We start from the raw sequence: 13,026 nt of genomic DNA, 5'->3' as shown, positions 1-13,026 counted from the left end.
AGCTAAATGTATATTCATTACAAAAAAGGACCTCCCTCCCACCTCCCCAGTAGCAACTTCTGTTGTTAGGCCCCTTTTAGAGTTGAGGAAAACTGAGGCCTCCAGGGCGTGCATTCCGGTCCCCAAAGTCACACAGATCAGAGGTGGGGAGATCACAACTGAAGAAGTGGAACTTCCAAGGGAAAGAAGGACTGAGGGGCCAGGAAGGGCGAGTTTGAGCCAGCTGAGACAGGAAGCCGTGGGCCCCTCCTGTCCACACATCTGACACCAGCAGTAACTCTGCACGCCCTTTCCTCCATTGCTCGTGGGCCGTGAAGGGTGAGCCTGATGTGAGTCACCCAGGCGGTCCTACACCACTTGTTGGCTGCTGACTCAGACTCGTCAGGGCTCTGCTCCCCAGCTCCCATGGGTGCTGGAATGAAACATGGGGCAGAAAGCCTGAGATTAGATCCCAGGGTGGGAGGGGTGGAGACAGAGGGTTCCTGAGCATCGAGGCACGAGCCAGCTGCAAATAACTGGGTAGTTGCAACCAACAGGCCATTTCATTATTTAACCCAACATTTTTTGAGCCTCTACTGTGTGCCAGGATTGTCCCTGGCACTGGGGTGCAGTGGAAGCAAAGACAGATGTGATCTTAGAGGTAGAGGGCAGGAAGCCGTGAAAGAGCCATCAGAAAAGGAAGCAAGATCATTTCTTGGGAAGAAAGCAAGAGGGTGAGGTGACGGGCATGTCTCAGGAGGGAGAACTTTAGTCCAAGTGGCCAGGGAGGGCCTGAGAAGGTGGCGATAGAGCCAAGACCTGGAGGAAGAGAAGGAACTAGCCATGCTGGGAAGAGCTTGGAGGAGGTGGGGTGCTCTTCTGGGTGGAGGGCACCACCTGTGCAAAGGTCCTGGGGCAGCACCATGACTGGCAGGTGGGAGAAACAATGAGGAAGCCCATGTGGCTGAAACAGAGTGAGAGAGAGGCAGGGAGAGGATAGGGAAGTTCGGGCAGGGCTTTGTGGCCTGGGAGAACTTGGGTTTTTACCCCCAGGGACGTAAAAACCCCTGGAGGGAGGGCTGTGGGCACAAGAGGGCAGGAACTGACTTGGTGCTCACAGGCACCCTTTAGGGCCTGCTGCGGGGAGGATGCTGTGGGGTGACAGTGGAAGCCTGGGACCAGAGGAGAGGCCGCTGAGCTGGTCCCGGAGGGGATGACGGAGTCTAGGCCCAGGTGGAGGCAGACGAGGGAGGGAAAGTGGGCACATTCAGAACATGAGCCCCTATTTCATCTCTGGGACACTGTGAGATGGAGCAAGTCACAGCCCTTTCCTGGGCCCCATCTTTCCCACCTGTACAATGACCCTAGTGACCTCAGGTTCTGGAACTCTGATACTTGCATGTCCCTGGGTCACCCCAGCACATTGAAAAGATGATCATAGGCCTTCCAGGCCAAGGAGCTTATTTCATCCTCCTAAGCACCCAGGAGTTAGAAACTATCACTGTCCCTAATTTGCAAATGAGGAAACGGAGGCTCAGAGAGGTGAAGTCACTCAAGTAACAAGAGAAGGAGCCAGGTGCCTTTACTGGATTCTGACCCATATGGACACTGCAGCCTGTTAATTCATCGCCTCCATTCTTTTTATTCTGTGAACTGTTCTTGTTCATGGTGTTAGGTGTTAGGTGTTAGTTCACGATTTCTCCGCCATACCCTGCTCACCCTGAAAGGACCGGGGGCAGACCGCAGTCGCCGCTGTGTTTTCAGAATCCAGCCCAGGGCGTGGCACAAAATAACCACTCAATGACTCCTTTTGATGAACAACTATTGAACACCTACTGTGTACGGGCCTGAGCTGAGTGTATTTCCCACCCCACCCCCACGGAGTTCAGGGGGCAGTGAGGATGTAGATTCATCCATCCATTTGTCCAGCCAACATGGATGCAGCTCCTCCTGTGTTGGCCTTGTGGACACAGCCATGGCTGAGTGGGCGCCCTCCTGAGGTGACCCAAGACCACCCCATTCTGTCTGCCAGGGCGCACGCTCCAGTGCCAGAGGCAAAGAATTACAGGGTGACTAGGCTCGTGATGGAGAAGTTAGGGGCACAGAGGCCCAAAGGGGAACTTTGACCAGCCTGGGGAAATTAAGAGAAGCTTCTGGAAGGGGGAAGTAAGCTGAGACCTGAAGCATATGTCAGAATGAGCCACGGTCTGGGAAGTGTTCCGGAAGGTGGGCAGGCACCCCATGGGCAAACGCTTGGAAGGCAGACCACCTACGATACGGCAGCTCCAGGAGGGGCTGCAATTCTTGCGGCCCCAGCGCCCCCTGGTGGCCACGGGCAGCTCCTAGGCAGCCAGCCCCAGCGGGGCGTGAGGTTTGGGGAAGGTCCTTCTTCCCTCTTAAGTCAAACAGCCTTAAAGAAAAATAAGGGGGAACTTTTTGGAAAATTCCCCCTCTTTAAAAACTGTGAAATTTGAATAAATAACAGATGATTTATTTTTGAGGTCAGTAGCCTTGTCCCTGCTTGGAATGATGTCTCTCTGAGGTGGTGAGATCTTTTAAAAATGTTCTCCCGTTCTCTGGACTCAGAGAGGGACTCAGAGAGGGTGGTGCTTGGCCTAGCATCACACAGCACATTCACTGCTGCCACTTGGCCTGGGCGCTGCATTTCAGTCTCGAAAATGTGTGTGTCAAGCACAGGCTGGTTATCCCACTGCCTGGTGAGGCACAGTAGAAGTGAGACACCACTATCACCCACTCCCACTGCCCTGGCCTCCCTCAAAACCACATAAACACATAACTGACGGATGTGCACTTAAAATTATTTTCTGATCAGGTACCTTCTCATGGTTCAAAATCAAAAAGCACCAAAGATGAATGGAGTAAAGTTGCCCTCCCTCCCCTATTCCCAGCCACCCAGGGACACGAGTGTGACTAATCTGTACCCCATCTCGAGCTGTCCACGGTCTGTTCTCCCTGCAACCACCAGAGGGAGGCCTTGAGTACCCGAGTCAGGTCTCCCCATCCTCTCCACAGCCCTCCAGGCTCCCACCTCCCTTGAGGTCAAAGACCAAATCGTTCCCTTGGCCCCCAAGGCCCTGAGCCATATGCCCCATCCCCTTCCTACCCTCCCTAACTCTTGCTCACTCTGTGCCAGCCACATGGGCCTCAGCACACCAGGAGAGGTCCTGCCCCAGGACCTTCGCACAGGCTGTTCCCTCTGCTTAGACTGCCCCTCTCCGGATACCTACACAGCTCCCTCTTCACCTCTTTCAAATTTTTGCTCAAATGTCACCCTTTCAATGGAGGCTTCTCTGAGCACCCCATTTAAAGTTAATTTGCAGTCACACCCACCAGACCCCCCTGACCCTGCTCTGTCTTTCCATAATGCTCTTTTGGACAAAATAAGTCACTTATTCATTGTACACACTGTTTATTATCTGCATGGCCCATGAGGACAAGAGTCGTGTCTGTTGATTTCACTGCTGGACCGCGGTGCCTGGCACACAGCAGGCACTCAACAAACGAATTTGAATGAATGCTCAAGTCTTTTTAGCTGTCAATCTCGATTCATGTTCCCTTCCTGCTTTCTGGACTGCCCTGTTCATTCATTCTTCGCCCATGAATTCGTTCGTTGAACAGTGTGTATTAAGCACCTGCTGTATGCCAGGAATGGGTTTAGATTCCAGAGACACAGTGTTGACTAAAGCAGACCCTGTTCCTGCCCTCACCAGGATTTGCAGCTCCGTGGGGTAGATAGACACGCGACTAGTGGTTGCAACCAGGGTGGTCCTGGGTGTGATGGGGGATGCAGAGGGTGCTGACCCCGGGGAGGGTCCTGGGAGGCTTCCTGGAGGGTGCACTCCAGGCAGAGGGTACAGTTCAGGCAAAGACCCCGTGGTGGGAGGGCGCTTGGTGCTTCTGAGGGACGGAGAAGAGCCAGAGAGGCCGACCTAGGCACAGGATCTGTGTCCCCCACCCCACCCGGAGTACAGGTTGTGGCGTGTATTTGCCCGAAAGGGACCCAAAAGGTGCTGCGGTGGGCATTCTGCGCCACTAGGGGGAGTCGTCGGATAGCAGTTCCCGTTTGTCCCACTGCGTGGGGCTGGGACCCCCAGAAAGTACCAAGTTCCAGGCCGTGCCAGCAGCCCCCTCTCCAGCTTACAGCCTCTGTAAATAACAGTAAAGCCGTATTAAATCTCCCTATCAACTGAGTCTCTGGAAATCGCCCAGTCCTATGCTGTTGGGGACCAGAGCCCAGCGGGCAGACACCTGTCTCAGGCCACAGAGCAAGTTCCACCCCTGCGTGGCCCACACAGCGCTTCCTCCCAGCCCCCAGTTCCCCTGTGGGAGGGGTGAGTGGGGTGGGGGCGGGAGATCTTTTATTTTCAGCTTGGTCAGTGTTCACTGCCTTTTTATAGCCCTGGGAGGCACCCGGGGTTTCCAGTTTCAAAGGCAAGTTTTTTAAAAATGTCCTCTTCCCAAGAGGAGCTGCTGGACCTCTCAGGGGGGCTGGACCCAATCTCCTGCCTTCCCTGAAGCTCCCCTGGGGTCCTTCAGACTCCGTGCCGGTCCCCATTCTCTGTGGGCACGTGGGCCACGGAGACTGGCAGGCTGGGGCTGGCACAGGGCCTGGCCCCGTGCCCTGCTGGATCTGAGCCCCCTTTTGCCTTACTGGCCCTGCCGCTCTCCGGCACTCCCGCGGACTCCCAAACCTCCCTGTCTGCCGTCCTCAGCGTCTTTGCCAGCCACCTGCCCTCTTACTAATTTATTTCCTATTCCTTGTGTCACTGAGTATTTCCCCTTAAACAGGCTTTTTAAAATCAACTCGGTTTTTTCTTTCCTGCAACTAGAGAGACTGGTGATGGTCACACCACCTTGCAAATATTATAAACCCTTGAACTGCCCACTTGAAAATGGTGTTTTATCTCAGAAAAAAAAACAAAACTAAAAATACAAACTCGTTTTTATTTTTAAACTTGGGTCACTTTCAGTATTAATGTCTGTGAACTCACGTTTGTTCCCTAAGACACATTCAAATAAATACCGAACTGTTCGTTCATCCACGCACTGTAACCGAGTGTGCAGACAGTAAGTGCCCTGTGATCACCACAGCTGCATTATGCACTTACTGTGTACCGGGGCATTTTCATGGACAAACTCCCTTCACCCTTTGAGCAGTGCTGGGAAACAGCTGCTACCACTTGCCCCATTTTACTGATGAGGAAACTGAGGACCAGGGAGGGGGGCCATGTTCCCAAGGTCACCTCTGTCCTAGCCGCCCCCCCACACTGCACAAAGGACAACTTGTCCTTCAGATGAGGAAACTGGATTCAGTCAGACTGACGGCAGGCTGCCCCAGGAGGGCTGAATCCAGACCACCTCTCCAACCGGACATTTCACTCAATTTCATTGAACTTTTAACAGAAACCGGCTTTTGGTTTCATTGATTTTCCTCTACAGTTTGTCTGTTTCATTGATTTCCACTTTTCTTCTTTCCTTTTTTCCATTTTCTTTGAGTTTAATTTGTCCTTATTTTTCCAGCTTTCTGAGGTGAAACTTTGCTTCAGGGGTTGGCAAACATCTTTAAAAGGCAAAACAGTAAAGCTCTTAGGCACTGCTGGCTGGGGTCTGCTGCAATTATGCTGCTGCCCTTAGGGCATGAAAGCAGCCACAGGGAGGGTGTAAACACGTGGCTGTGTCAATAAAACTTTAGTTACAGAAACAAGGCAGCGTTGGGCCCACAGGCTGTAGTTTTTGGACTCTGGCCTTAGGTCATTGATTTTCTATTTTACTTCTTTTCTAGCGTGAACTTAAGGCTACGCATTTCTCCCCACGCACTGATTTAGTTGCACTCCATTTTCATACATTGTGTGGTGTGCTCAAAGTGTTTTCTAGTTTTCTTCGTGGCTTCTAGTGGGTGCAGCTGGGTCACAGCTGCCTACCTGCCTCCTCACCTGTGTTACCTGCCAGCTGCACGTGCACCCGAGCTTGAGGCCCTTTGCAAGTCCACCCTAAGCTGCTTCAGCATCTCTAAGGCCTTCCTTCCTTGGGGCTGAAAGCCACCTATTCATCAACAAATGGAATTGCCTACACGTGCCAGACAATTTCCTGGACACCAGGTATCCGGCAGTGACCCAGGCAGCTACAGCGGGGCTCCTGGGAGGCCCTAGCCACCGAGTCTGAGCGCCGGGTGGTGTCTCTCCAGCGCATTAAATGCCCTAACACCCGTCCCACTGCGGGCTCTGGCCAAAAACCCAGGAGTCCCCTGACTCCTCTCGTTCCGCACAACAGAGGTTCCAAGCAGAGCTGAAGTCCATCCTTCTCCCCAGCTCTGCCCCCACAGCCCACCTTCCTCGGGTCTCCCCGGCCCGCCCGGCCTCCCTCCCATCCACCCCTCCGGCGAGTGCCCTCCTAGCTAACACTGGGTCACCTCTCCCCGCAGCTTCAAGCTGCTGTCTGCCCCATCACCCTGAGGAGGCCCACGCCCCCAGCTGCCCCCGCTCACCCCCATCCGGCCACAGGGGCCTCCCCCATCTTCCAGGAATGAGCCAGGAGTTCATTTACTCATTCAACAAGCACTTAGTAAGCTGCTGCGTGTCAGACCCTCTTGGAGACGCTGTGAACACAAGGAACAAGCTGGTGGGGGCCGACATTCCAGGGGCTACGGTGTTAAGGGTTAAAGGGGGACATAGTGGAGGTTGGCTGGGCCTGTGCTTTCCATGATCCAGGAGGCCTTCACGGAGGAGGTGCCAATTGTTCAGGATCACTGCTTGATGGCTTTTTAATAGAGGACATTAGGGCACAGCAGAGAGGGAGAGGCTCACTGGGGGATCCCGTATGTCCTGCTCAACACTCAGGTTCAATGTCTCCTCCATGAGGACACAGGTGCCGGGGTCAGCAGAAGGGACATTTCTTCCCCTCCCTGCAAGTGGGCTGGTGCCGCCCGCACCTGGGCTGGGTCTTGCCCAACACATGCTGTGGCAGCCCCTCGGTGGAACCACCCTTTGCCCGACCTAACCGGATCCCCCGCAGGAATCCATGCCCACCCAACCCTTCTCCAGAGACAGAGAATCAGTGCCGTGCAGGGCCAGCCCCGAGCAGCGGTCCCCGGGCCGGCCACCTCCCTTCCAGCCTGGGAGGTGACTCAAGCCATGCTATCTTTAACCTGGGGCTGGGAGGCTCTGCTCCCCGCTTTGTAAACACTGCTCAGATGACGGTCCTGGAATCCCATGGGGGCGGCAGGCCCCGCGGGCAGACAAGCCAACGGCCTGCTCCGCGGCCCCTGCTGCTGCCCACGAGTCTGAGAACCGGGGTTCCCGGAGGCAAGACACTCACCCACTCATTTGCTCCCCAACACATGGGCGCTGAGGTCACAGCAGGGACCCAGACCCTCCCAGGGCCCTGGAAGAGCTGAGAAAAGCATTAACTGATAGCCGATCAAATCAGAACTTCAGGCTCGGATTCCAATTCCGTGGGGGCAGGAAGCGGGATGGTCAGTAAGAGTGTGAGTGGGGGTGGTGGCTCCCACGGGGCGGGGACTGCATACTCTCCGACACTCTCAAACTTGGGTTTCAGCCTTGACCCGACGTTTCCTAGCTGGGCGGGCTTGGGGAACCCCTCCCCTCTGTGGGTAAGAATGTGGGTATCAACCTGGCTGTGCACCTTGGGCAGAGAACTTGGCCTCTCTGAGCTTGTTTATTCACTGACAGATGGCAGGTGATAATTCCATCATCGCAGAGGGCTTTTTTGCTGTCCTCCATGACACTGGGTCCGTTTTACAGCAACTCCAATTTCACTTAGAAAACACACTCCTCATCCCCTCCAAGGTGACCCAGGTTGAGCCAATCAGCACCACCGGTGGGCTACTGTGATTGGTCCAATCCACATGAACCCCAAGGCTATGGGTGCAGAGATGCCTTCTATTTGCTGGAGGCCACGAGTTCCCTCCAAGGAACCAGGTTATTTGTAACACTTTTGAGCAGCTGGGTCATCCCTCACCTGAAACCTGTTGAGCCTCAACTGTTCATCACTAAACAAGCAGAAAAGGGGGCCATCATCAGAAAGTCTGGGGCTAAAGTCACAATTCTCAGCCCTGGGCCTGTGTAAAGAAAGCATTTGGCACAGATGTTTTCCCTTTTGGCGAATCTGGTAACACCTCAACAGCTTGTTTCCTCCACTTGCAAAATAGAAGTAGCGCCTGCTTTACAGGGCTGCTGTGAGCAGTGAACGAGGTAGCCCACTTAAGCACATGGAATGGTGCCCAGCATACAGCCAGGGCTCAATTAATGCTCTCCCCAGTGTTCCGTCTCTTGGGAGGCTGCTGAGAGCACCTGCTGATTCAAAACCCACTCGTTCAAGAAAACAAGGACATCCGTGCCAAAGCCGAGTGGGCATCAGCTGGTAGGAGCTGCTGGGCCCCCAGTGAAACCAGGAAACAGAAGCCCTCGGATCGTACACACTCCTGGAGGCAAGAGGTCCGCAGGGCATTGCCTTCCCCCCTGGCCCGGGGAGAACCCGGGAGGCAACGGGCTTAGGGCACAGCTGGTGCGTGCCCGGCCCCTGGGGCTGTAGGACATGCCCGGGGCACGGCAGGCTGCCGAGGACGCTCCGTGAGCCACCCGCTGGGGCCGTGCTTTCGGGTAGGGGTCTCACTGTGCTGATGTGGAGAAACCCAGAATTTCACAGGTGAGATGGCACAGAAAGGAAAGGGGGGGGGGCTTGAACCAGTTCCAGGAAACCCCCAAGTTCCCAGACAGACGTGTTGGGCCACAGCGTTCCATCGGCACCAGCGCCGGGCTTGCCCAAAGCGCCCCCGGGTTAGGCAGCGTCCCTGTGAACTAGCCGGTCTCCAGGGGAAACCCGGCGCACGGGCCCGCCTCCTGCCGGGCCGAGGGCTCCTTCCTGGGGCCCACCGGAATCCCCCCGCGGCAGCCTCCTCCTGCCTTCTCCGTGCTGACCCAGCAAGGAGCTGTGGGGGGATCTCTTCAAATGTCGGCTCTCTGTTGACTTAAACATCAGCGCCCAGACATGCAATTTCAACGGCCTCGTTTTTATTCCGCACCGTGAAAGGGACAGTGACCGTGTTTCCTGCTTTAACGGAAGGTAAAACTGGACCTTGTAAATAAGTAACATCCTAACACACACTGCAAATCCAAACGAGACCTAGTGACCTCAGGGGGGGTGCAACAGCCGAGCCCCGGGGCTTCTGAAGGCCTCTGCTCAGCGGGCCCCGAGCCGCGGGGGCCGCTGCCTCTGCCCCTCCCTGCTACTCACCACTCAGCACGCAGGCCAGGGCAGTCCTGGGGCGCATGCAGGGTCACGCCAGGGGGGGCCCTCACGGCTGCAGCTTCTCTAGCACGGGCATGGAGGAGCTTGAGGGATGGGCAACCAAGTCTCCTGTCAGCCTGGTTGGTAACTCGTTCTTGGCGCCCACCGTCTCATCTATTCACAATGTACCTGGAATTTGCTTGGGAACACCTGGACGCAGGAAGCAGCTACAAAAACGGCCGGAGCCACGTGCGAAGCCCACCAAGAAACTGTGCTGGCCCAGGACGTGAGGCTGAAGCGGCCTGAACAGAAAGCCTGACCCAGACCGGTCCTGCTGCCCCCTGCCGGGTGGGGCGCGGGCGCGGGCGCGGGCCCGGCTCCTCGGGCAGCGTTTGGCCAGATCCGTGTTTGGAAAACTCCTTCTCTTTCTAATGAGGCTGGGAGTCGAGAGGCCCACGTAAAAGGCAAACGTGGGGTCTTCTAGGGACCCACACCGTAAGACTTCCACCCACCTCACCAAGGCCTCCGCACAATCAGGCCCACTCCTGAGGCCTCGGCCGTCTCAGGCACCCCAAAACCCCTGCTGTGTGAAATTCACTTCTCAAGTCTGACAGACAAAATTCTTTTAAAGAGAGCATATGGCAGCCCAACTGGGGGACTCCTGAGCCATGCCCGAGCCTGCCCACTCTGACAAGCAGAACAGCAAACCAACGGAAGGCACGCAAGGGGCAGGCTGCCCAGGGGAGAGCCCTGCCCACCGGCCCGAGGGAGCAGGCGGGCGGGGGTGGGCTGGTCTTCCTTCTGGAGCCCCCGACTTCCCAGCCCGGGGCCATCCAGGCCTCACACTGCCCTCCGCGGCTGGGGTGAGCCAGCCCCGTAAGGGGCGGAGAGCGGCCGGATTCCCAGTTTCGATACCTTCAGCCCCTCGGCCTGCAGGTAAGAGGGCAAAATCCCCCCAACCCCAGGCAGACGGGATGCGTGGAGGGTCGCGAGTCTCCTCCCGACCAGGGTGGTTGTGGGCTCCTGGAGAAAGTTCTTTGGCACGTGATCCCGGAGGCTTCGAGCACCAAGCAGCTCACTAGCTCTTCTCCCCTCTCTCCGCAGAGGCGAAGGGGCACAGGAGGGCCCCCACGGGCTCCTGACGTCCTCACCAGGAGAAGGCGAGGCACGTGCGGGCACCGGTCTCTCCCCGCTCAGCACCCGGTCAGTGCAGCTCAATGAAAGCCTCCAGCTCCTCGGGGATGAAGCCCTTGTAGGGGACCTTGTTCTTGTCCAGGGCGCGGGCGGCAAGGCACTGCAGGGTTATGTAGTTGAAGGGCTGAATGGTGCTCCTGGCCAGCAGCTTCCCGTCCAGGAGCTCGTAGGCGGTCTTTCTGAAGGCATTGGCGGCATCCATGTGGGCCCCCGCTTCAATAAGGGCTGTCATGACCCCTGGGCAGTTGTTCTGGGCTGCTATGTGCAGCGGGGTGTTGTTGTCAAAGTCCCGGCCGTCCGGGTCGGCCCCACAGTCCAGCAGCACCTTGACCACCTGGAGGGAGGGGAACCTGCCCACTGGGTAGCGGCCCACGTTGGTGGTCTCCTTGTCCACGGCCATGTGCAAAGGCGTGAAGCCGTTCTTGCCCCGGGGGGCACACTTCAGCAGCCGGTAGACGGTCTGGTGCTTCAGGTGCTCCTGGGCAGGCGTGCACTCCACCTTCTCCAGCAGATAAAGCAGGTGGAGGATGATGGCCAGGGCCTTGGTGAACTGCGCCGAGTCGCCAGGTTCCTTGGGCAGCTGCAGGGCCCGTTCCACCTCCCGGACTCCCTTGCACAGCACCCCCATGAGGTCTGCAAAGCCGATCTGCGTGCCCAGGCTGCCCTTGGCCGCGCGGTCCTGCAGCACGTAGGAGAAGAGTTCCGCAAAGGAGAGGAAGCTGCTGGCGGTCATGGGGCTCAGCGGCTCCAGGCTGTTCTGCTGCATGTCCAGCGCGTACTTCCACAAGCGGATGCAACGCTCGAAATTGCCCGAGTCGGCGTACACCGCGCCCCTGTACCGGATGTAATAGGAAGTGTCCGGGTGAGAGGGCCCCAGGATGCGCTCTCGGATCAACAGGGCCTGCATGCGCATCTCGTCGGGGTCGGTGATGAGCGCCTCCAGCTCCTCGGCCGTGTTCACCTCCCTGGAATAGTCATAGGCCAGGACCAGCTGTGGGGGCTCCGGTTTGGGCAAATACACGCCCCCCTGGTGACGCAGCTCCATAGCCCGTCGCCAATGTTTCAAGGCCCCAAGCAGATCCCGCTTCTTATCCACATAGGTGGCGCCCAGCAATTCCAGGGCTTCCACCGCGGCTTCCCGGCTGGTGGGGCAGCAGCTCTCGTAAGATTCGCTGCCAAGGGGTTCTTCTGGGTTGGAGCTGCGGCAGCGGGCCCCTGGGGGCTGCACGCACTGCGGGGACAGTGGCGGCCGCGCCTCCTCGCCGGCAGGCTGCTCCTGGATGAGGTACTCCACGATGTTGGTGTGGCCGGTCACGCTGGCCGCCAGCAGCGGGGTCATGCCGTAGCCGTCGCGCTCCATGCGGGCGTGGCACCCAAGCAGCAACTGCAGGATCTCCAAGCTGCCGGACTCGGCGCAGTCGTGCAGCGCCGTGTTGCCCTTGGCGCTGCGCCGGTTCACCTGGGCGCCCTGCTCCAGCAGGTAGCGGGCGATCTCGCGGTGGCCCTTGTAGCAGGAGATCATGAGGCACGTGTGCCCGTGCCGGTTGGCCACCTCCAGGTCGGCCTGGTGCTCGCCCACCAGGTAGCGCACCACTTCCAGGTGCCCGTCGAAGCAGGCGGCGCGCAGGGGCGTCGAGTTGGTGCGCGTGGTGCGGTTCACCGAGGCCCCGCGGCGCAGCAGGCTGCGCACCACGTCCAGGTGGCCGGCGGCCGAGGCGGCCCACAGCGGCGGCGCGCCCTCGATGGTCTCGCCGTCGAAATGCACCGAGCCGCCCGCCTCCACGCTCGCGCCGCACCGGTCCACCAGGTACTCGACCACATCCAGGTGGCCGTAGCGGGCGGCGATGAGCAGCGGCGTTCCCCCTGCGGCCACTTCACCCGTCAGTTCGTCCAGCTCCTCCCGGCCCCTGCCGCTGAGCAGCTTCTGAAGCAGCTGCAGCTTGCCGTCGCGGGCGGCGTTGTACACGGCGGTGCGGAGGTCCATGGTGCGGGCCTCCGCCAGGCCATGGGCCTGCCGCCGGGAGACGCGGAGAGGGCGGACTAACGCCCGAAAGGGCGGACTGCAACCTTCACCGCCTCCCCGGCCGCCATCTTAGGCGTTTCTCGAGCGGAACAAAATGGCTGCCGCGGACTGGCGCCCTCGGCGGATTGGAGTGCGCCGGTAAATGTAGTCCTCTGAGCCGAACCCGTGTCTAAGACAGAGAAGGAACTGTGGGGTCTTATGACTACATCTCCCGGAAGGCCGCGGGCCAGCCGCGGAGAATGGGGAGCACCGTGCATGGTGGGAATTATCGTCCCAATCACAGCCGATTGCGGCAGAGACTGGCGATGCGAGGACTACAATCCTCATTACGTCATCGCGAGCGCTTCTGGGATCCGAGGAAGTTTGAGTACGTACTTCCTATGGCTGTCGCGATGCTGGAGCCAAAGGGAACCGCAGGCCTCGCCGAGCGACTACATTCCCCAAAATGCATCGCGAGCAACTGGGAGCCAATCAGGAGGACTAAGCCGGCCCGAGCCTAATTCCGGTTTGTCGTGGCCCAGCGACACGTGGTCCTGCTACCTGCCGGACGGCAGGGGGCGCTC

The 13,026-nt window shown here is 58.0% G+C and overlaps 1 protein-coding gene across 1 annotated transcript; it reads right to left on the bottom strand.

Moving 5' to 3' along the window:
• Positions 1-9,007: 9,007 nt before the first annotated feature.
• FEM1A (fem-1 homolog A) lies at positions 9,008-12,679 on the bottom strand. The gene has a single exon (XM_017650985.3). The coding sequence runs from the start codon at positions 12,422-12,424 to the stop codon at positions 10,451-10,453; it is 1,974 nt and encodes a 657-aa protein (XP_017506474.1). The 5' UTR covers positions 12,425-12,679; the 3' UTR covers positions 9,008-10,450.
• Between the last annotated feature and the right edge of the window lie 347 nt (positions 12,680-13,026).

This window comes from Manis javanica, chromosome 13 (assembly GCF_040802235.1).
Source record: "Manis javanica isolate MJ-LG chromosome 13, MJ_LKY, whole genome shotgun sequence".
NCBI lineage: Eukaryota > Metazoa > Chordata > Mammalia > Pholidota > Manidae > Manis > Manis javanica.
This window is presented reverse-complemented; position numbering and strand designations above follow the sequence as displayed.

Excerpts from the sequence above, each read along its gene's own strand:
- FEM1A (XM_017650985.3), bottom strand. The coding sequence starts at position 12,424 with ATGGACCTCCGCACCGCCGTGTACAACGCCGCCCGCGACGGCAAGCTG.